Source organism: Triturus cristatus, chromosome 9 (genome assembly GCF_964204655.1).
Source record: "Triturus cristatus chromosome 9, aTriCri1.1, whole genome shotgun sequence".
NCBI lineage: Eukaryota > Metazoa > Chordata > Amphibia > Caudata > Salamandridae > Triturus > Triturus cristatus.
Genome location: NC_140592.1, coordinates 48,527,441 through 48,550,742, shown reverse-complemented (window position 1 = coordinate 48,550,742; position 23,302 = coordinate 48,527,441). Strand labels below are relative to the sequence as shown.

The 23,302-nt window shown below is 46.0% G+C and overlaps 1 protein-coding gene across 1 annotated transcript in view; it reads right to left on the bottom strand.

Moving 5' to 3' along the window:
• Window positions 1-23,302, bottom strand: part of LOC146797360 (solute carrier family 26 member 6-like) — a 187,101-nt gene that overhangs the window by 140,392 nt on the left and 23,407 nt on the right. The window contains exons 3-4 of the mRNA XM_085624366.1: window positions 8,703-8,813; window positions 2,326-2,492 (exon numbers count right to left, since the gene is read on the bottom strand). Coding sequence (XP_085480492.1) covers window positions 2,326-2,492; window positions 8,703-8,813 — 278 coding nt within the window. The remainder of the gene's footprint in view (window positions 1-2,325; window positions 2,493-8,702; window positions 8,814-23,302) is intronic.

The following is a 23,302-nucleotide window of genomic DNA, read 5'->3' as shown; positions in this document are numbered from 1 at the left end:
GCAGTATTGATCACTGATTTTTTTAAATGTTTTTAGCTCCTTTGAATACAGTTTATACCAGTGATTTCCCTGAAGTGAAGGGGATGCAGGAGTGTTTTAGTTTTCTTATTTGTATATGCGCCTTGAAGCTTCTGTCATTTTACATTGCTGGTGTTTTACAAATAGTCAATTTACACAAAGCTAAGCTTTCCTTGTTACTTCCGCCCTTTCTGGAAACAAGTGATGCATTGGCATTGCCGTGGATGTATATCACAACGCTCATCGCCATCAGCATGGAGCAGAGATATTTTTGTACCCACTGTGGATGTTGGGTCTCGTGATTATTTTCCCCGTGCCATGGTGCAACAGGGGGCACGAGCGATGCAATGCACTGCTTTGTGTAGTTCTCTGCCTCATCTCCAATATTTGTTTCACTGTGCGCGTGCTCATGGCTCCCCAGTGTGGTGCGCTTGCACGTTCTGCGCCATGCTCAATAGCGTGTCACCACAGGGAAGGGCCCTGCAAACGGCCGCAGCAGTGTGACCTAAGATGGCTGTCAGGGTTCATTGTTAGGTCTTGCTAACTAAAGCTGCTGTCTAAAGACCTAATGTTGCCAGTTCTTTAAATGATACATAGGGTCAGCCTTAGGTCCACCTGGAGGAGTATTTACATCTCAGGTCCTGCTATTAACTGTTTGGTTCCGCTAACAATAGAGTACTTGCTCTGCAATGAATAAGGGTCTATCTTACATCTCAAAGGTAGGCAGAGCCATCACACATTAAGCTCTTTATCTCATAGGTGCTTTGCATACAGAAAGCACTATATTTGTCACTACAGCAGGCTTTTGTGATATTTTATTCAGAACTCAAAATGAAAGCCTGAACAACTGAGTTTGCCAATCATGGTTAAATTATTGCCACAAAGAACTGTCCGTCCGCTGCAGATGCTTTATGCAGCCTGTGTGTTGGTGCCATGGCTCAAGCGTACTGCATACCCCACATTGCTTTTTCGTTTTGCATCTGTCAGACCTGAATGCATAAGCTAGCTGCTAGTGTGCATCACCAGTTCTAGACAGGAATGACCTTCCTCTCAATCAGAATGTTCAGAAGTAGTGTTTAAGCCGTAGGCATCCTCCTTCTTTGAAACTAGTAGTGAATGTACAGTAGCTGCATAATTGGTCCGTCACACATCTGTTGCATTCCAGTGCAATACAGCCTTGTTTCCATCTGCACCCTTTGCAGATCCATCTGCATTATGGAAGGCCAAAGGCCCTGTCCTGTTGTTTATGGAGGCAGTGGCTCGGAGCTCACCAGGGGCCACTTCCACGGTACTGGTTCTCTTCTGAGCCCACCAGGGGCCACTTCCACAGTACTGCATCTGAGCCCACCAGGGGCCACTTCCACGGGGCTGGATCTGAGCCCACCAAGGGCCACTTCCACGGTACTGGATATGAGCCCACCAGGGGCCACTTCCACGGTGCTGGATCTGAGCCCACCAGGGGCCACTTCCACGGTACTGGATGGGAGCCCACCAGGGTCCACTTCCACGGTACTGGATCTGAGCCCACCAGGTGCCCCTTCCACGGTACTGGATCTGAGCCCACCAGGGGCCACTTCCACAGTACTGCATCTGAGCCCACCAGGGGCCACTTCCACGGGGCTGGATCTGAGCCCACCAAGGGCCACTTCCACGGTACTGGATATGAGCCCACCAGGTGCCCCTTCCACGGGGCTGGATCTGAGCCCACCAAGGGCCACTTCCACGGTACTGGATATGAGCCCACCAGGGGCCACTTCCACGGGGCTGGATCTGAGCCCACCAAGGGCCACTTCCACGGTACTGGATATGAGCCCACCAGGGGCCACTTCCACGGTGCTGGATCTGAGCCCACCAGGGGCCACTTCCACGGTACTGGATAGGAGCCCACCAGGGGCCACTTCCACAGACTGGCTCTGAGCCCACCCGGGGCCACCTCTACAGTGCAGGGTCAAAGGCTCTGACTGCCTGGCTCTAGAATAGGTGATGGTGGGCAGATGGCTTCGCTGAAGGCCCAGCCCTGGGCTCAGAACCTGATGGCCTCATTTATTGGCCATGGACAAACGACGGTCAACCATGGCTTATATGTTACCAACCACATTTAAGCCATGCCACCGACTGTAAATTTGACAAGTCGTAGAAAAATGGGGAGTTGTGTTTTCCTTAACAATGGATGATTTCCTAACGTAAGGTTAAATGGAGATTTAAAAAGAATCACAGTTTAGCTTCACTTTTCTACAAAAGCTATTTTTCAACCCACTTTAGTAATAGTATGTAAGAAGTGTCCCCCACACACACACACACTCATACCTGAAAGATGGCAGTGAGGAATGTTACGGCGCACATGACCTTCACCCGTGTGACGTCCCTGGCGACAACATCAACAAGCGTCTCATTCCCAGGCACCATAAAGTTGTCGTTGGGCGCCAAGGACTCCGTCACACTGCCAATCATGATGGAGAGAACAGCGAAGGAGCCTGCGGGGGTAAAGACTGACATAAGTGTACGAGTGACAGGTGAGAGATTATTAAATAATATGGGTTATGCAATAATAGGTGCGTACTAGGTGAGAGTATATTTTACCTGACTCCAAAACAAGGGACAGTAAGGTGGCCGCAATGTTATGTCTTGTCTTGTCATGCATGGACGTCAATTCACCAAAATGCCAAGCGTAGCGGAAGTGACATCACACGCCCTTCGACCTCCACTTTTACTCAAACACACATACACAAATTCACACATATACACTCTCTCACACATAAAAACACTCTCACCTGCACGCATGCACACAATATACATTTAAAAGCATTTTTTTTACTTACCTCATCTGCCATAGAAGGGCATATTCTAGTTTATTGTGCTCCATTTTTATTACACTATTAATTAAAAATATATTGTATTTATCAACTATTAGGGTAATAAAAAGTTGACAGAAAATAAAGAGAGTGGAGCCCCAGCTGCCCCTGTGTTCCTGGCACTAAATTTGCTACCTCTGAGGCCAGGGGTCACAAAGGCAATGCTAGGGGAAGCAAAGGGCAAGCCAGGGGTCGCAGCTGCGACCCCTGGCAGTCCCTAAATGACATTGATGCTGTCATGTTTATTTACTTTATTTTTTGTGTTGTTTAGCAGTTCTATATGGCACACATAAGGCCCTGGTGCGTCAAACCCCTTTACAGACCACAACAACAGCGCACAATAAGGAACTAGGACTAAAGGAGACAACGCAGCAATTGGGATGCTGCACAGGACGTGAGTTTGTGTGAAAAGTGTGCAGAGTGTACTGGTAAAATCTACACAATATATCAAACATTAAGACAACTGGTGCTGCTCAGAGCAGCGTGAGATACTTTCCTTTGGACCATTCATTAGCTAGGAATTATGGGGCCAATTCACAGGACTAATCTGAGATAATATCCTACAATTACTAATTTTGGTATTCACAGAAGGCATTTAGTAGTAGTAAAGTTAGGACTCCTAACTTTACTACTACTAAATGCCTTTTGTGAATACCGAAAGTCGTAAAGTTAGGATTTTGTCTCAGTTTAGTAGCAGTAAAGTTAGGCGTCCTAACTTTACTACTACTAAATGCCTTTTGTGAATACCGAAAGTCGTAAAGTTAGGATTTTGTCTCAGTTTAGTAGTAGTAAAGTTAGGAGTCCTAACTTTACTACTACTAAATGCCTTCTGTGAATACCGAAAGTAGTAAGTTTAGGATTTTATCTCAGATTAGTTCTGTGAATCGGCCCCTATATCAGGAGATAATCTCACAGTAGTTAATTTCAAGACCATGTATATTTATTTGCATATGGATTACCTTCAGACAAAAACAGTGTTTTACACAAAGTTAATTTAATTTATATATATATATTTTTGGTGTTCCAATTTATAATCTCAGATTTTCATTTTTAGTTTAAGGCTTTGAAATGGCATGGTTGGGCCAAGTACAAAATGTATGTTCTAAATATATTTATACATACTTTTTCCTCTCTGTATGTGTTTATTTTTATATGTAACTTTTTATGATACCCTAATATATCTGGGTGTTTAGGTTGGGAAGAAGGACGCAGATATGGATCAACTCCTGAGCCTCTATGATGTAAAACCAGGTCAAGCTTTACCAAATGAAGAAACAATGTAGACAGGCTTGAGGCTGGGGCGATTTGAATATTTTCAAAGAAATTTTCTTATTAGAAAATGTGATTTTTTAATGATATTTAAATTCATCCAGTGAGTCAGTTCCAAATAATTATAAATCAGTTAGAAATGACTTAATCCAACACATGTTCCAGAACAAACTGAATGAATGTGTTGTTTCATCATTGCTGAAACGTTATGCATTTCTGGGGTGAAATAACCCACACGTCGTTCAGTATAGAATAGGAAAGAATGATTTGTACCTTCGCGGCTATAGCGTGCCTAAATGAAATGTCGATAAATTGGTCTTACTGACGTCCAAGTTGCTTCCTTGCAGATCTCGGAGACTGGAATATTCCTTAGTAACACAGCAGGAGTCCCTTTACCTCTTTTCAAATGGGCTTTTGGTTTTCCAGGTAAGACTGTGTTACCTTTCGGGTATCAGAGGATTACGCTTGAGACTATCCATCTACATAAGGGTTGTTTCAGAGTGGCAAATCCTATTGGTAAAGGACCATGATTTACAGAAAATGGTTTAGACTTTCTCAAGTCCATAGTTTTGTCTAGATACAATTTCCAAATCCGCCTCACACTGAAAGGTTGGAGAAAGCTCTCTGCAGGAGATGAGGGGTCTTGACTTTGGGATGAATCCGAATCACTACATATTGCAGTAAAAGGCTGTGTAAAGCCTGAATTTCTCTAATCATGCATATGGTGGTTATAGCGTCTAGAAAAGACGCCTTCCAAAACAGAGGTTGCAGGGAAGCTTTATGTATTGGCATAAACTGAGGAAGAAGAGACAAGATAGAAAAATATTCAGCTCCAATGGAGGGTATGGTCACTAAATAGGAGGAAAGACTTTCTTAATACCTTCAAGGAGATCATTACCTGCAGGAATTTGAAAAAAGGAAATTTGTGAAAGACATTTTTGGTAGGCAGTGATTGCTGCAAAGAGGACATAAATAGGAAAAATTGCAGTTTTGATTTGATTACATGAAGCTGATATGGAAGACCAGCCTCTTCTCGTCAGGTGATACAATCAAAGTGGATCTGAGCACCAGACGCAGAACCTCTTCCATTGAACAAAGTAGGATTAATATCAACATAGGAAAACATCACTAGGTAAGAACAAATTGCACGGTTTCCAGTCAGTGCTTTAATATGTCCACAGAGTACATGGTAAACTGCAGGGACAGTCATTCTGACTAATATTCATCATCAGTCAGGATCATTAATAAGCGCTAAGTTGATAGATCCTATTTTGAGCAAGTATTTAAAGAATACACGCTACAGGGGCAGGGGATAATTACATCCCCAAGATGGCCCCTGCAACTAGTCTATCGGGTTTAAGACACGATTAAGACACACACACCTGATAGAGCATCACACGTCTAATTCCCCCTCAACCCTATTACGTGGAGTCGGTACATGAACTGAGGGAGTTTTGGTGCTGGCAAGTAAGAGGCTCCGATCGTTAACTTGTCCATTCTGCCAATGTGATCTCTAGATCTTGGACAATTCCATGCTAATTTGTATACAGATACCTTCAAATGCCTTGTAAAAGGGGAACTTCTTTCTGCACATGAACCCAAGGAGGTCAGTCAAGTGGGGTTACGGGTAAGCCCACCCAAAAGTTTAGAAGACACTTTAAAGTCACAATGTGTGGGGTGTTCTATGTACTGTGCATATGATTGCACACAGCATGTGCATGCTTGAAGATATGAATGGTGCACTTTTATGAATGACTCATAAAAGATTCGTAAAAACTGAAAGTAGTTATCTCTAAAGTAAAAATATACTTGTGACTTACGGCGGTTATCTATGTTTCATATGCCCTTACAGACCACAAGCATTTATAATAACGGGAGCCTAATAAGGGGCACCATGAATGTATATTATACTCACAATTAGGACACACACTTGTGAATATCATATTGTGGGTGAGCATCATTAATGCTTCATCGGAGTCTCACATCAGGCAGATTAGGAATGATACTCATTTCGGTCCTGATGAGTTGCCACTGATTCCAGGTAGGGACACATAGGCAAGAAACATGTCAACTTTAAATTGAAGTCAGGGAACACTGCTCCTCACAGGGTTCTACTGTTGTGTTTTTAATCTTAAGAAGGACATTCACTGAAATTAAAATTAATATGGATAGCCTTAATTAATGTTAGCATTTTTCCAGTTTACGGTTAGCCCAGGAAATTCTGTAGGGCTCACGTCCAATGACTGAAGGTCTTAAGGCGTACAGACGGAGTAAAAGATCTCTGGCAGAGAGCCCTCTCGCATGGCCTGTTGGGCGTTGCAGCTCCCAGTGAGGAGCACAACCTGATGATGAAGCATGCCACCTTGGTGGGGGAGGGCCAGTGAATCGTAAGAGGGATGCTCTGGGACCTATGACAAATCCCGAGGCCCAAGTGGGGTTATTTAGTATTCTTTTTTTGGAACTACATGCTTGATGTATTTGACATTCAGGTGAATCAGTAGCTCATTAGTGGCCACTTTCTTCCCAGAGTTGAAAGAAATGGGTGATGGGGAGGATTTTGTTCACTGGAGATGTCAGAATTTAACAAATGCAGCGTCTGAAGGAACTATTGATAATTCAGTAAGTGAGGGTCTGAGATGAGTAAATGAATGAGTGAGTGAGTTGAGTGTGTGAGTGATTGTGTTGAGTGTGTGAGATGAATGAGTGAATGTGTAAGTGAGGTGACAGATTAATAAGTGAACAAAATAGTGTGGGAGGAGAGTGATATGACAGTGTGAGTGAGCAAATGTTTGGAAGATAGGAGACCAAGACAGACATAACGTGCAAAGGCCCACTACATGATACAGAAAATGCTCAAAAATAGCTTCCATGATGAAAGCAAACAAATCAAACAGAAAGAGATTCTTAGGACACTTATGAATGTGTCTGCAAGTGAATGTTGCAAAACAAAACCTTTTTGATAATCAGGTGAATGTCAAAGGTGACCATCTTACCTTTCAGACACTTTTCATATAAAATCTTCAAAATGATGAAAAGACTATTGGAGGATAGTAAGAAAGGAATGAGCAAAAAGGATGCATTATTATCCTTAATAATATAATTATGAAACCACATGTGTTATGCAAAAAACTATTGAACTGTTTTAGGTGTCATAATCTCTTATCTTGATTATCTTGGCATCTTTTAATTCCGTTTGTGCCACCCAGTCGCTTGCCATAGCAGACACTTAACAATCTTCATGGTATATTTCAGTATACATTGTGAAGGAGCTGCTCTCACAAGAGTGTCATCACAAAAATTGCAATTTCTGCTTTATTTATAAACATAAATACAGATGAAAAACAATTGATTTCCCTGTCCATATTTATTTTAAATAAATGGAAGAATACAAACATTTTATCTTTCTTGAGGGGTTTCTTTATGAGTTTAAATCCAATAGCTGTGTTTATTGACAATTAAGGAAGTTTAAAAAATAATTGCTGTGCATATCGACAGCACTGAGAGTTAAAAACTATGGAGCAGATTTACTAAGCACTTGCGTCGTCCTTGCGTGACGCAAGTCATCGCACGGAAACTGTAACTGGGATTTACTAAGCCACCCAAAAAAAACGCCACTTTGTGTGGCTTTGCATGGTTTAGTAAATACAAAGTAATTGCGTTATTTTGCGTTGGATTGGCATTCCGTATGTGGAGCATGTCCCTCCCAAGCATCCACCAATGTATTTTGCTGCGAACCCAGGTTTACAAAGACTTGTAAACATGAGTTTGTGCCAAAATGGTGCACCTGCCCGACAGATTCGCAACGAGAAGAAATATCTTTATTTAATTTCTCTTTCCATATGCGCTGTATTCTGCAGAATACATCGAAACATGGACAATGCCTCTAAGTTGTTTTTGTGCAGGAAAGTGTTGCTTCCTGCGCAAAAAACAATCCTGTCCGTAAGGCAGACACCCTTGCACGAAGGCCCAATGGTGCCTGCATTGGCGCTAGGCAGCCCTCAGTGTGCCAGTATCTGTTCTCTCCCTTTCACGCAACGCAGCGCAGCCAGTTGCCTTGCTGCGTTGTATGTCGTAAAAGAATGGTAAATCTGCTCTATTTTTTCTGGAAAAATGTAAATAGCTGAAGAAGTGTACACCTGCTAGCACTGCAACCCTAATGTTTTCAGGTGAGTGTATTCATTTATTTTATATGACTATTTGGCACACTGTAACCCTAGACATACCGAAGTGTGAGTGTATGTTTATCAGCTAAATACATGTGCAAATTTAACAGCTATCATTTAAATTTTACACTGCTCAAAAAATAAATATGAATCAGTGTCAATAAAGTGAGGAAAAATAAATATAGATACATACCGATAAAATGAGGTAAAACAAATATGGATAAATATCAATCAAATGAGGAAAAATAAATATGTTAAAATACAGACAAAAATGAAAAAAAATATATAATTACACACCATAAAACTGGGACCCTAATCAAATTTCTCTGCCACACCAGAAGAGGTGCCATCAACACAGCCAGGGTGCATTTGTTTTCAATGCAGCTAGAAGCGGACTTACCTACAGAGACATGCTTGGATGTCGCAAAGAAAGTATAGACCAAAACAGGAAAGAAGGAGGTGTAGAGGCCAAACACCGGAGGTACGCCAGCGAGAAGAGCATACGCCAAACCTAGAAAGTAAGCAAGAGAGGAAAGTCAGTGCATTATTGGCATAAAAGAAGACAAAGAAGACATGTTTCTGGAGACACAAAAAGTCTACTGCAAAATCCCAGATGTGTAACTGAGACCTAGTTCAGAAATGTATCCACGTGATACAGGCACTGGGACAAGAAACTGCGACAAAGCATCATTGGTGAACGGAGCACTTATAGGATAATGGCAACATTAAGGCACTTGGTTAGAAAAGGTTCAGGCTGGCTTGGACAGGCTAATGCCACAAAGTCATTGCGACCCATAGACACCCTATGCCCACTAACACCAACACACATGCACAACTCATTCAATTCCTTGTCAAATACAGTCTTCTTGAGTCAAAAATAAATTGTCGACCCTGCTGCCTCACTGATCATTGGGTAACAGGACCTGTCTTTAAAAGTGGGATGAGTTATCCTTTGATGTTCTAGAACATGCAGATGCCTCTCTGCTCAGCCTCTGTTTCCAAGCTGCAAATTCTTCATCGCATTCTTAGCGGGGTAATTCTCTCTAATCAGATCTTGACGGTTACTGCTTTGGTCGGTTGGAAGGTTTTCCATGGAGACGCTGAGGAGCATATTTACAAGGGAATGACGAAGCGTACGTTAAGCAAAAATTCTGAAAACGCAGGGATGTGCCGTATTTAAATGGTACGGCAAATCCCTGCGTTTTCCCTAGGGCTGACGCTAAATTCAGCTGCCTGGCACCATAGTGCAAGGGTGCCTGCGTTGAGGGAGTGATTGGTTATGTCCATCTTTGGACCCTTTTACTCCTGGAAATTACCGCCCTATTTCGCTGCTCCCTAGCTTGGCCAAGGTTTGCGAAAAGGTGGTCACTAATCAGCTTACTGAGTATGTGGAGGCCTCTGGCCTGCTCCATCCGGCACAGTCAGGGTTTCGGGCGGCTTTTAGTACTGAGTCTGCCTTACTGGAGGTGTCTGAGGCGATTAGAGAGTGCCTTGATGCCGGTGGGAGGGCAGCCCTGGTTATGCTGGACCTCTCGGCGGCCTTCGATACAGTGCCTCATTCCCTGCTTCCCAATCGCCTCTGGGAGATCGGAATTTCTGGGTCAGTGTGGGGCTGGATTAGGTCTTTCTTGGAGGGCCGTTCTCAGCAGGTTTGGCTTCCTCTGTGTGCTTCGGCTTCACGGATGGTGGTCATAGGTGTTCCACGGGGGTCATCCCTTAGTCCCCTCCTTTTTAACATCTATGTTACTCCGCTTGTTTATCTGGCGGAAGCTTTGGGGGTTAAGGTGATGGCCTATGCGGATGACACCCAACGGCTGTTTTCCTGGGGACGAGATGAGGACTCGGTCCTCCCTGCTCAACATTGTCTATCCTCGGTTTTTCGGTGGCTCGCTCGGGCTCAGCTTAAATGCAATGAGAAGAAATCGGAGATCCTCTTGTATGGTGCTTTCCCTGACGACTTCAGAAGGAGATTATGGCCCCCTGGTTTTCCCCTTCCTTGCTCTAAGGGTGATTCCGTTAAGAACCTTGGGGTCTGGTTCGGCGAGAACTTGATTTTTTCCTCACAGATAACAAGCTAGCGGGTTCTTGCTTTAGCACTCTTAGGTCTTTGAGGACGTTTCTTCCTCTTTTTCCCAAGGCTGCTAAGGAGACTGTGGTTCGTGCGTTAATCCTTTCGCGCCTTGATTATGCTAATGCATTGTACGCTGGCATTCCGGGTTACCTGTCGGATAAATTACAGGTGATTCAAAATGCAGCCGCCCGTCTTCTGCTCGGTCTTTCCAGCTCCAGCAGATGTAGTGTGCGTTTACACTTGCGATCGCTGCATTGGCTCCCGGTTAAGTCCCGAATAAAATTCAAAATCTTATCCATCGCTCATAAAGCCCTGTATGGGTTGGGTCCTATCTACTTACAGAATAGGCTGGCTTTCTACACCCCGGCAAGACAGCTGCGTTCGTCTTCTCAACTTTTGGCAGAGACTCCTCGATTCAAGCGCCTAAGACTGGGCGGTAGTTCCTTTTCCCGGCTGGCGGCGCAGGCTTGGAATGCTCTGCCACTGATTCTGAGGGGCATCAAGGACCCTGTGATTTTTAAAAAGAATCTGAAAACCTTCCTGTTCTAGTCTTTTTATCTGTGGTTGTATTGGACCCTTGCCTGGCTCGCGCCGGGACACTCTTCGGAGTATCCGTGCGCGCTACAAGCGTATATAATATAACATAACATAACATAACATGTGCAGGAAGTGTCCCTTCCTGCACATAAACAATCACTAATGGTGATTTGTAACTTCTATGTGTGCTGCACACATAGAAGTTGCAACTCATCATTTTTTGTAATGATTGTTTATGTGTAGGAAGGGACACCTTCCTGCACATAAATAATCATTCATGGGGATTTGCCGTTTCTATGTGTGCTGCACAATGCAGCACACATAGAAACAACGAAACAACGAAAAAGATGAGAAATTTTTAACTTCTACTTGTTTCGCCAGGTTAAGGACAGGTTTTCCCTGGTGTTAATTTTGCCGCTGCCTCCTATTTAGGTTACTCTAGTAAATAAGGTGCAGTGTCAAATTCAATGGGTCTTGCGACGGAATGCCCATCCTGTCACCTTCCTTCATGACTTCTGAGATGAAGGATAGCAAGGGCTGGGGCATGGCTACCAAAGAATGAGGTACAGGTGACTGCATGCTATCCCTAGAAACTACAAGAAATCAAAGGACCCTAGTCGAGGACACGTGATCTATAACATTTCAGGTTTCCTCTGTATGTGGATCTACTTACGGCATCCTGCAATTACTGCAAATGATCTTTAACTGGCTACCCATCCAATGTCAAAAGCCATCATCCAGGCACTTGCCTTAGTTGCCTGGACTATAGGAACGCTGTGTATGTGGGCATGGCAGATTACTAGTTTTCGCGCTTGCAAATCATTCAGAACATGCATGTCTGCATGATCTGCAATTAACCAAGCAAATTGGTTATGCCTTCTGCTCTTAAATCCCTTCATTGGTTACCTGTTCACACGTGCACTATTTTCAACCTACTCTGCTGTGTCCATCGAACACTGAATGCTGCTGGTCCCAGGAGTCACTTGAGGAAAAGAGAATCTTTCTACAAGCCAGCACGGACTCTCAAATCAGCCACGCAGGCCATTATCGCCATGTGTCGAATCCAAAGGACGAGAAGGGGTGGTCGTTCGTTTACCCGCCTTGCTGATGTTCACTGAAATGTCCTTCCATTGAAATTGTGACCTATGTCAAGTCTCACGCTGTTTAGGAAGTTTCTTAAAACCAGCCTAGACTACTGTTCTCTGTTTCCTGTTAGGATTTTCTCCCAAAGTACTCTCTATGCCCTTTTCGTGTAAGTTTTGGTTCTGCGCTGGGATATCCATAAGGGGATGAGGGACCGCATTTTCAACCATTTATAACATAACATGATAACATTACATTTTGCTTCACTGTGAAACTACTATGGTTCCTCAAATTTCTGGAGCCCAGCTTTCTTTGCTCGAGGTACTCCTGGTAACTAGCCGTGCCTCAGCTGTCTGTGTTCTGTTTAGGCTGCAAGCACCATGAACCTCTCTGGAGGGTGCGAGGGCTCAGGAGAAAGAACTAACCTAAACTAAAGTTGGTCAATGGTTGCTCCCTTGGTAGAGAGCTGAAAACTGGTGGGAAGTGAGTAGAACTGTGGGATGTAAATCTGCGGAATCATTTGCAGTGTTTGTGAACTGCGGCCTAGCCCAAAGCCCATTAAAGTGCTTCATACGACCAAACAGTGCTGGAAGCCAATAATAGGGCAGTTTAAGGGGCATATTAACAACAACCGGCGATAATTATCGCTCAGCGCTCTTAGCGTGAGGATAATTATCGCCGGCTAGCGTGAATTTTTATCGCTGAGATAGCGTGCTATTAGCAACGCTTATCTCAATAGCGATAAAAATCTACACGCTAACAGGCTTATCGTGTGATTATCGCTGGAAACCCAGCGATAATCACACGTTACCTTGTTGATAGGGACAGGCAAACTTAGCCATGATATCCTCCTTCCATAGGATATCATGGCTAAGTCTGAAAATTAGCAGACGTTAAAAAGCAGCGTTAACCGCGGTTAGCGCTGCTTTTTTTGTCTCTAACAGGATTAGCGACATTCTTGATAATAGGAGAAATGTCGCTTAGCGACATTTCTCCTATTATTTTACTCTGGAACGCCCCCTTTGCATCTCATTAGAGATGCAAGGGGAAGCGTAGAGTAAAACGGTGCTAACATGCAAATTTGCGTGTTAGCACCCTGTTGTTGATAGGGCGCTAGTTTTATCTCTGCTTTTTTGGCTTTTAAAGCCAAAAAAGCAGAGATAAAGCCCTTGTTGATATGCCCCTAAGTTGTAGCAACAAAGTTAAGAGCAAACATTTTCAATCCACGGTGGAGTAGATCTACATACTTTGGCTCTTAAGCGTTCTCTGAGGCTACACAGAAGAAAATCTAATTTAGAGTCTTGGGGACCAATTGTACACATTTGTAGAGTTCGTAAGTAAATTTATATTGCCAGTTGCTCCAAATAGCTTGTGCAAAAATGCCATTTGCACTGACTCCCTGGCGAATGTCGAGTTTGATTTACAGCATTTTTTCTTTGAGTTGTTGTGTATTTCTCCTTTCCGAGGCATGGCTTACTGAATTTCAGGGAGTAAAACACTGAGTAAAAATGTTTTTATGAACCTGGCCTCTTTGTTATGGCACTACCCGATCACTGCAAATAGTGGTGCACAATAGTTTAAGAAATGTGCAAAATTTCACAATCTAACCCTTGGTCTTAACCACCTTAGATATGTTTGAGTAATAGAAGGTCAGGCCAGTGGATCTAAGGTCACAGGCACAAAGCAGTTTGACGTAAAGACTGCTAGGTTGCCAAAAGTGGATTTGTAGTTCTGGCATTATCCAAAGTCTTTTGATTTTACTACTGTCGTAACTGATATACGTACTCACAGGATCTTCCAACCAGCCATCTTTATCCACTTGCCTGTTGTGCCGTTCACATTTTTCTGCCACCCACTGCAGCATGCAGTATGGGGACCTGGGCCAGCCAACTTCAGCCATTGATTGTCTAACTTCACTGTGAGTGGCTGAATTCTGCTGTTTCATGAGCAGCACATCCGCGCGCAGCACCGTTCCCTCAAAACCAGGGACAGCTATGGCAATATGTGCTTTTTGAGACCAAGAATAATTTTGCCAATTTTTTTTCAATATACGTGAGGGCCTGGTAGCTCCTCTAACAATAACGTTTGGCAAAAATCATAACAAAACAAGCAATGACGAAACGAAAAGGCTGGCAGCCAGCAACAGGTCTATTGTCTTTTGCCAATGCTTGTTTCACGGATGATGGATAAAGCAGTGCTCCAAATTGATGCAGACCTGTGGCTGCAGTTAATGTAGATCATAAAATACAGTAGGTGATGCAATCTTCCTTTTAACCTTTCAATCAATCAATCAATCAATCAATCAATCAATCAATCAATCAACTTGGATTTGTTGAGCACGGCTATTGGCCTGCAAGGGTATCTGGGCGCTGGGTTCTTGCTGGGATCAGTCGAAGAGTCAGGTCTTGAGTCCCTTTCTGAATTCTAGTAGGGTGGATAATGTACAGAGGAGAAGGGGAAGGTAGGTCCAGGACCTGGAGATGAAGAACGATCATTAAGGACGCGTTGCGGTGCTGATCAGAGGTTGGTTTTTGTATGGTACCTATGGCTTTCTGAAGCCTGAAAGCCTAAAATATGAGGCAGGAGTGGATATGACCAAGGATTCCAAAGTGGCAGAAACTATCAGAAGGTAAATGAATTGAGGAAGAATAAAGGGCATACACAGCTTCCCTTGACAGATCAGGTACACTGCACAGTTGTATGTAGATGACAAGTACATTCTAGATGTAAAAGCTTGAAGTAAGAAGGGTTCTCCTCTGAAACCTGGACGTGCTGGAAAATAACTGATACTCTAAAAATAAAGCTTAGCAAATACTGTGGAACAACTCCATTGTACTATTTTCCTGAAAACAAAAGGACCAGCTACAGAACATGTCCATAGTCTGGGGGTGTCCCAGCACGATTCAGGGGTCTCTTGTTGATTGTAGTCGTCATGGCAAGATATCACTGTGTCTGGTACTGCAGCCGTAGGTCTGTCCAGTGATGTATTTTCTCATCATACCTGATGTTTTTTTCATAATGTAGACGTGAATGTGTCTCAGGACTTTGCTCTATATGTTATCAATAGGTGTGAAAGATTCAATTTTGCAAAATTTGAAGGATAAAAAAAATCTTTTTTTCAAATCTGTGAAATTTTTTACTATTTGTGATGTCTGGTTCGGGTCTGAAGGATTTTCTGCCTCTTGTTGGAGAGGGTGAAAAGCCTCCAACATTCCACAAAACTGTGAAAATCCACAGCATGTCCATAATAATGTTGTATCCAAAACTATCATCTGACATAAAAACATTTTTTAAAATATTGTTCACAAAAATATTGTTCTATTATTGAGTCCAGTTGACATTTCATTACTCGAGGGTATGCCAGGAAGCTTGTGTGTAAGGTATTCACAAGAGCTAGGTTTTATGATAGGACCATCGGATGTATGACGTTACAATGCATACTTTTACAACGCATGCACTTACAACGCAATTTTTACAACGCAACATCCACTACAACGCATTCCATTACATCGCATGACACTACAACGCATTTTTAAAAACTACCTTTACAACGCATTCCATTACATCGCATACTACCTTTACAACGCATACCATTACAACGCATAATATTACATTGCATTTAAGGTAAGTGTTGGATAGTATAGGGGTAAAAATTACTATTCTCACTCCAGGGGGTGCAACAGTAGGGTAAGTGTTGGATAGTATAGGGGTAAAAATTACTATTCTAACTCCAGGGGGTGCAACAGTAGGGTAAGTGTTGGATAGTATAGGGGTAAAAATTACTATTCTAACTCCTGGGGGTGCAACAGTAGGGTAAGTGTTGGATAGTATAGGGGTAAAAATTACTATTCTAACTCCAGGGGGTGCAACAGTAGGGTAAGTGTTGGATAGTGTAGGGGTAAAAATTACTATTCTAACTCCAGGGGGTGCAACAGTAGGGTAAGTGTTGGATAGTATAGGGGTAAAAATTACTATTCTAACTCCAGGGGGTGCAACAGTAGGGTAAGTGTTGGATAGTGTAGGGGTAAAAATTACTATTCTAACTCCAGGGGGTGCAACAGTAAGGTAAGTGTTGGATAGTGTAGGGGTAAAAATTACTATTCTAACTCCAGGGGGTGCAACAGTAGGGTAAGTGTTGGATAGTATAGGGGTAAAAATTACTATTCTAACTCCAGGGGGTGCAACAGTAGGGTAAGTGTTGGATAGTGTAGGGGTAAAAATTACTATTCTAACTCCCGGGGGTGCAACAGTAGGGTAAGTGTTGGATAGTGTAGGGGTATGAAGCTGCGCCTACAAACCCTACCGGGTCCACGGTAAGACACTACCCACACTTAAAAGCCTTGTTTCTTCCCCTCACTTAGGATGCTAATAGGGGTCTCCTCTGCCATCTCTTCTTTTGGGCTTTGACCGATACCATAATTGGGTAGGCTTTAAACTTCTCAAGCCCCGCTGTTCTGCTAGCAAGCCGCCAGCACAGTGCTATGGATGTTGGTGTCATTGTGTTTTTGTATCCCTTGGGGCATGCAGTCATGAATCATTACGTATGCGGCACAATTTTAAATGTTGATCTATGAGTCTACATTTATTTACAGTTTATTTGTGATATTTGTCCCTCTTTGTGTTCCAGGTTGTTGTTATTTATTCCAGGCTAAGGTTCATTGTTACAGTTAGACCTGTTGCGTGACTGATTACTCTACCACAATACAGCACCCATAGAATCCAGTCAGAATGTAGTGTAGGTTTTTGTCTTAGAATCCTGAAGAATCGCCACATGATCGTTTTCGACATATAGAGGCGAGAAGAAACATGTTTACCTTGTTTTAGACCAACTCACTCACTTTGCTAACTAGGACCATTATATGCTAAAACAGCGCAGAATTTTTAATTAGGCTTGTGAACTCAATCATTAAATAGTTTGACCCTACTCCTATTTTAACCCACTCTTTATTACCACTCTACACATACCACTTGAGCCCACACCCCCCACTTCACCAGATGGCTAAGAAAAGATCTCTGTTAAAGAGCCCCCTAGTGGGTGCCTGTCAGGCATTGCAGCGTCGGCCTGACGAGGAACTAGCCCAATGATGAAGCATGACAGCCATTCAGGTGTGTGAGGACCTGAGCTCCTTTTGGAGCACAATTCTTTCCCTGAAACGTTAATCTTCTACCTTTTTTTGTTTGGAGGAAGTGCACACCCCTTTTCATACAGACCACTGATATAAGGAGCACGTGTGCTAGACCTTAAAAGGTCCTGGTTCATTTTTTGTAGCGTTATATTTGTATGTCAGTGCATTTCTAGGTGCTGCAGGAGTTAGAAAAGTGGCTAGCAACTCATAACATACTCGATGAGTTGTACAGCCCCACACATGCTTTTATTTCATTTTCACGGTGGTGTTCACTCTTGCTACTCAGTAGTAGAAACAGATAGCTAAATGTTTGTGCACTGTTGGAAACGCCCACTCCCACTCCGCAGGGTGGTGATGGACTCCCCGAACACACTGTGGTAGCTTGGCTCGAGTGGTCAGGAAACAGGCGCAGTGCTAAGCATACAATATACCCATACAAGAACCATGCGTGCATCCGTTCCAAAAACGACTCTACACCGTAAAAATTATGAAAATATTCTTTCTTTATCTTTTTCTCTTAGTTGCTGATTGGAAAAATAAATAGGTCAATCACAATATACAAGTTTCAATTAGTGCAGGTCAAATAAATATTGGCTGTTTGATTAAATAAATAGGGGTGATCATAAATAACAGGGCATAAATACAAGTGCAATATATACAGACAATTAAATACTTTGAGGCAATAAATACTGTACCAATAAATATTGTACACCAACAAGTCCTGTGGACCTATAAATATAGTGCAGCAATAAATAGGTAAAAACTCAATAAATACAGTATCCCCAATAAATAATTAAAAGTATACAGCAACCCTCATATAATCAGATGACACTTCAATTCTTAAGGGCTGATATGGCCCAGGCACAGCTTGTAGGGTTGTGGAAGGCTTGAGGGGGGCTACTCCCTGGCTGGGACAAGGCTGAGGCCTAATCTGAGGTAGATCCAAGGGGGGTATACCAGTGCCCTGGCTTTCTCTCTCCACACAACCTCTCTAGGTTAGTCCCAGTTCACCCCAGGCACAGTCAGGTGGGTTTCAGCACCTCCCTAGCCCCTTAGAGCAGTCTCTCAGGTTCCCACAGGGCCTTAGGCGCCCTCTACTCCACTTACTGCCCTTTTTCTGATGTTCCGACGCCGCTGGAGTCGTGTCGACGCCGTGAGGCGGTTCCGGTTCGGTCTCGGCGGCCTCGGCACAATGTCAGTTCTTTGACGACGCCGGCAGGCGGTTCCGGTCCGATGTCGGTGGCCTCGGTTCGATCTCGACCTCCGATTCGACGGCGTCGGGCAGTCTCTTCACGATGTCGACTTCGGGCGGCTCCGGTCCGATGGCGCTCTCGGCTCCGATGACGTCGGCCGGCCTGGCCTCGATGTCGACTTCCGGCGACTCCGGGGTGCGATCCTCACCCCCGACCTCCGGTGCTCCTCCTCACAGGCTCCGGGCGACTCCGGAGTGCGATCCTCACTCCCGACCTCCGGTGCTCCTCTACCTCGGTCTCCGACGACTCCGGAGGGCGGACTTCACTCCTCCGATGACGCCGCTCGCTCGACCTCGGTTCACTTCCTCCTCGACCTCTGGTATTCCTCACGACCTCCGTCGGCGCCCTCTCACGACCTCAGGCGGCTCCGGGTACGACGTCTGCTACTTCAGTCAGCGCCGCTTCTCCACCTCGGGCTCCAGGTCTTCAGGCTACTCGACGCCGGACTCCAGGGAAACCAGTTCTCAGGTCAGGATCTTGCTGCTTTCTGCTTCTAAGGCCTGTTCCTGCTGTCCAGGTCCTTAGGATGGTTTTCTTCTGTCTTCTTCCCACACAGGGCTATAGGCTGGGATCCATCAGTAGGGACAAGTATCAAGGGTGGGTTTATGGACCCCACTCCAGGCACAAGTTTCCACCCCTGCTGCTTCACTCCTTCCTCCTTCACTGTTGTGCTCCTCTCTCTTCACCAGTCAGGTGCCAACTGCCAGCTCCAACTGCCAACTGCCTCTCTTATCCTCCCAACATTCTAAACGGTCTCCAACTGTCACAGAGTTCTGGAATCTCCTGGAATGTTCTGGAAGGTGCTGGTAGGTTCCAGTGGATGCTGGTGATGTCACAGGTGGCCACCATTTTGTGCTCCAGGCCCTCAGACAGAAGTTTCAGGGGTAGCTAAAATGGTTCCCTGAATCTGTAGCAACACGAAAAAGTCTGGTGGTTCCCAAAAAGGAAAAATTCAAACAGGGTTTGAGGCAAAAGTGGGACAAAATAAATAATGATGAGGAGGGATCACCCAAAGGGCTGACAGGTCTAACACGCGTCCCCCCCAGCTGAAAGTGGGGAGAGCTACCCAACCCCTTGGGAGTTCTCATCACTAAGGCGGAAATACCTTGAGAGACCGTCTGCATTGGCGTGGTCCACTCCAGGCCGATGTTCCACCTGAAAGTCCATTCCCTGTAGGGAAATAGACCACCTCAACAACTTGGGATTCTCCCCCTTCATTTGCATCAGCCAACGAAGGGGTCTGTGGTCGGTCTGAACCAGGAAGTGCGAGCCAAACAGGTATGGCCGCAACTTCTTCAGAGCCCATACCACTGCAAAGGCTTCACGCTCTATTGCACTCCACTTCTGTTCCCTGGGAAGTAGTCTCCTGGATAGGAAGACCACGGGTTGATCCAGACCCTCTTCGTTGAGTTGCGATAACACTGCCCCAATGCCATGTTCTGATGCATCTGTCTGGACAATGAACTTCTTGGAAAAGTCTGGGGCCCTTAAGACCGGGGCCTCGCACATGGCTTTCTTCAATTTCTCAAAGGCTTGCTGACAAGCCTCCGTCCAGACTACCCGTCGAGGTTGTTTCTTGGACGTGAGCTCCGTGAGGGGGGCTACGATGGTACCGTACCCCTTCACGAAGCAGTGGTAATATCCCGTGAGGCCCAAAAATGCTCGGACCTCAGTCTGTGTCTTGGGGGGTTCCCAGGCCATGATGGCCTCGATCTTCGCCTGGAGGGGTTGCACCGCTCCCCTACCCACCAAGTGTCCAAGGTACACTACCGACCCCTGCCCGATCTGGCACTTGCTGGCCTTGATCGTCAATCCAGCTTGTCTCAGGGCCTGGAGAACAGCTTGCAGGTGACGCAAGTGATCCTCCCAGCTGTTACTGAAGACGGCTATGTCATCCAGATAAGCAGCAGAGAAACTCTCCATTCCGGTGAGGATCTGGTTTACCAGGCGCTGAAACGTGGCAGGTGCGTTCTTGAGCCCAAAGGGCATCACACAGAACTGGTAGTGGCCATTGGGCGTGGAGAAGGCTGACCTTTCCCTTGCTCCATCAGTCAAAGAGATCTGCCAGTACCCCGAAGTAAGGTCAAAGGTACTTAGATATTGGGCAGCTCCAAGCCGGTCAATTAATTCATCCGCCCTAGGGATCGGATGTGCATCAGTCTTTGTCACTGAATTCAGTCCCCGGTAGTCCACACAGAACCTTAGTTCTGGTTGGGCACCCGGTGGTGCAGCTTTCGGTACTAACACCACCGGACTGGACCAGGGGCTGCTAGAAGGTTCAATCACTCCTAGCTCCAGCATCTTAGTGACTTCACTATGAATGCTGGCCTTCACCTTGTCTGACATCCGGTAGATCTTGGACTTCACAGGTGGGCTGTCTCCTGTGTCCACGTCATGGACGCACAGGTGAGTCCTACCCGGGACAAGGGAGAACAACGCAGAGTACTGCCCCAGGGCCTGGCGACAGTCCTCCTGCTGTTCAGGAGTTAGAGATGGGGAGAGAATCACTCCCTCCACCGACCCATCCTTTTCCTGAGACGCAAACAGATCAGGGAGAGGCTCGCTTTCCACGTCCTCTCCTCCGTCAGTCACCATCATCAAGATGACTTCGGGCCTCTCGTGGTGGGGTTTGAGGCGGTTGGCATGCAGCACCCGCAGGGGCTGACGAGGGGTCTTCAGGTCCACCAAGTAGGTAGCCTTACCCTTCTTCTCCAACACCTCAAAGGGTCCTGACCAGCGATCCTGGAGGGCACTAAGCTCTCCTGGTTCGATCACCCACACCTTCTGGCCAGGCTCCAACTCCACCGGGTGAGCGTTGTGGTCATACCACGCCTTCATTACTGCTTGGCTGGCTTCCAAGTTGTCAGAAGCTTGCTTCCACAACTTAGCCATTTGGCTCCGGAAGGCCAGCATGTAGCTCACCACATCCTGGGGGAGCTTTCTGGGAGTTCTTTCCCATCCGTCTCTCACCAGGTTAAGAGGTCCACGTACAGGGTGCCCATACAGAAGCTCGAAGGGGCTGAAGCCCACTCCCTTCTGTGGCACTTCCCTGTAGGAAAAAAGTAAACAGGGGAGGAGGACGTCCTATTTCCTCCGCAGGCTTTCAGGCAGACTTCTGATCATGCCTTTTAAGGTTTTGTTAAACCTTTCCACTAGACCATTGGTCTGGGGGTGGTAAGGAGTTGTGAACCGGTAGGTCACTCCACACTCCTTCCACATTGCCCGCATATATGCTGACATGAAGTTGGTCCCCCTGTCGGACACAACTTCCTTGGGAAAACCCACTCGGGTAAAGATTCCCATCAGGGCCCTAGCCACAACAGGTGCTGTTATGGTCCTCAGAGGTATTGCCTCTGGGTACCGTGTGGCATGATCCACCAGAACCAGGATAAACCTGTGACCAGCTGTAGTCGGCGGATCTAATGGACCCACAATGTCGATGCCCACCCTTTCAAAGGGGGTGCTAACGACAGGAAGTGGTTCCAGGGGAGCTTTCAGCTTCACCCCTGTTTTCCCACTGGCTTGGCAAGACACACATGTCCGGCAGTAGGTATCGGACGACACTTTCATCTGAGGCCAATAAAAGTGTGGGACAAGACGGGCGAAGGTCTTGTCTTGCCCCAGGTGTCCTGCCAATGGTATCTCGTGAGCCAACTCTAAAAGGAAGGCTCGATAACGTTGAGGAACTACCAAGGCTCGTGACGATCCATGTAGGGGTGCCTTGGGTTCACTGTAGAGGAGGCCATCCTCCCAGTAAACACTGTAGTTCCCTTCAACGTTCCCTGCTGCCTGGGCTTCGGCCTGTCGCCTCAGCCCCTCAAGGGTAGGGCACTCCCTCTGGCCCTGGCAGAATTCCTCCCTGGACGGGCCTCCCTCCACGTGCCACTCGGCCGGGATGGGTAGGTCCTCCAGGTTGGTAACGTCCCCCTCCGCAGACTCCTGGTCCACCACCTCCGGTGGCCTATCCGTCCTACGGGGTGGAGACGCCGAGGCAGGCTCCTCCTGTCCTCGGTTCTTCCCTTGACTGGCAGCTGGCTGGGCCTTTGTTCCAGGCTCCAGCCGGAATGAACTCCCTCTTCGGGTAGTCTCGGACCTTGTGCTAACACAGGCCCAGTCAGGTGTACCCAGCATCTCGGTGTGAGTCCGGTATTCCACCTCCTTCCAAGCGTTGTGCTCCATGTCATTGCCCAGCAGACAATCGACTGGCACGGCAGGGCTTACGGCAACTCGAAGTGAACCTGCAACCCCCCCCCATTCAAAGGGAACCTCGGCCACTGGATAGTGACCTGTTCTGCCGTCAGCCATCGCAGCTGGGTGGAGGACATCGGGAATTACCTGCTCTGGAGACACCAGTTGGCTACGCACCATAGTCATACTGGCTCCTGTGTCTCTCAGAGCCTCCCCTCTTTGGCCGTTGATGGTGATCCACTGCCCATACTTTGCGGTATTTGCGGGCACCTGGATCTTAGGAACCATCTCCCGTTCTCCCAGGGACACTAAAGTGACACCCGCCCACTCCCTTCCCTTAGTTAAGGGCATCTCCTCCCCGAGCACTACACTAGCTACTCCGGGGGGCTTTCCTCCAGTGGGAGGGGGTGATCGTTTCTGACACTTCGGATCTCCTTTATAGTGTCCAACGCCACCGCACTCATAGCAATGGACAACCCTTGGCTGCTGACTCTGGCCAGGATTAGGGTTTCTGGGTGGGTTAGCCTTAGAGGTGAATCCTGTTCCCTTCCCTTGGAAGTTATTTTGGGGGCCTTTGGAGAACTCCTTTTTCTTTTCCCCTCCTTCTTTCTTCTGGGGGGCGCCCTGTCCGGCCTTTTGAGTATCCCCTCCAGTCCCCCTTGTGGACACCCGGGTACTAGCCCAAATGTCCGCCTCCTCAGCAAGCTTCCGGGGGCTGGTCAGCTTGCTATCCACCAGGTGT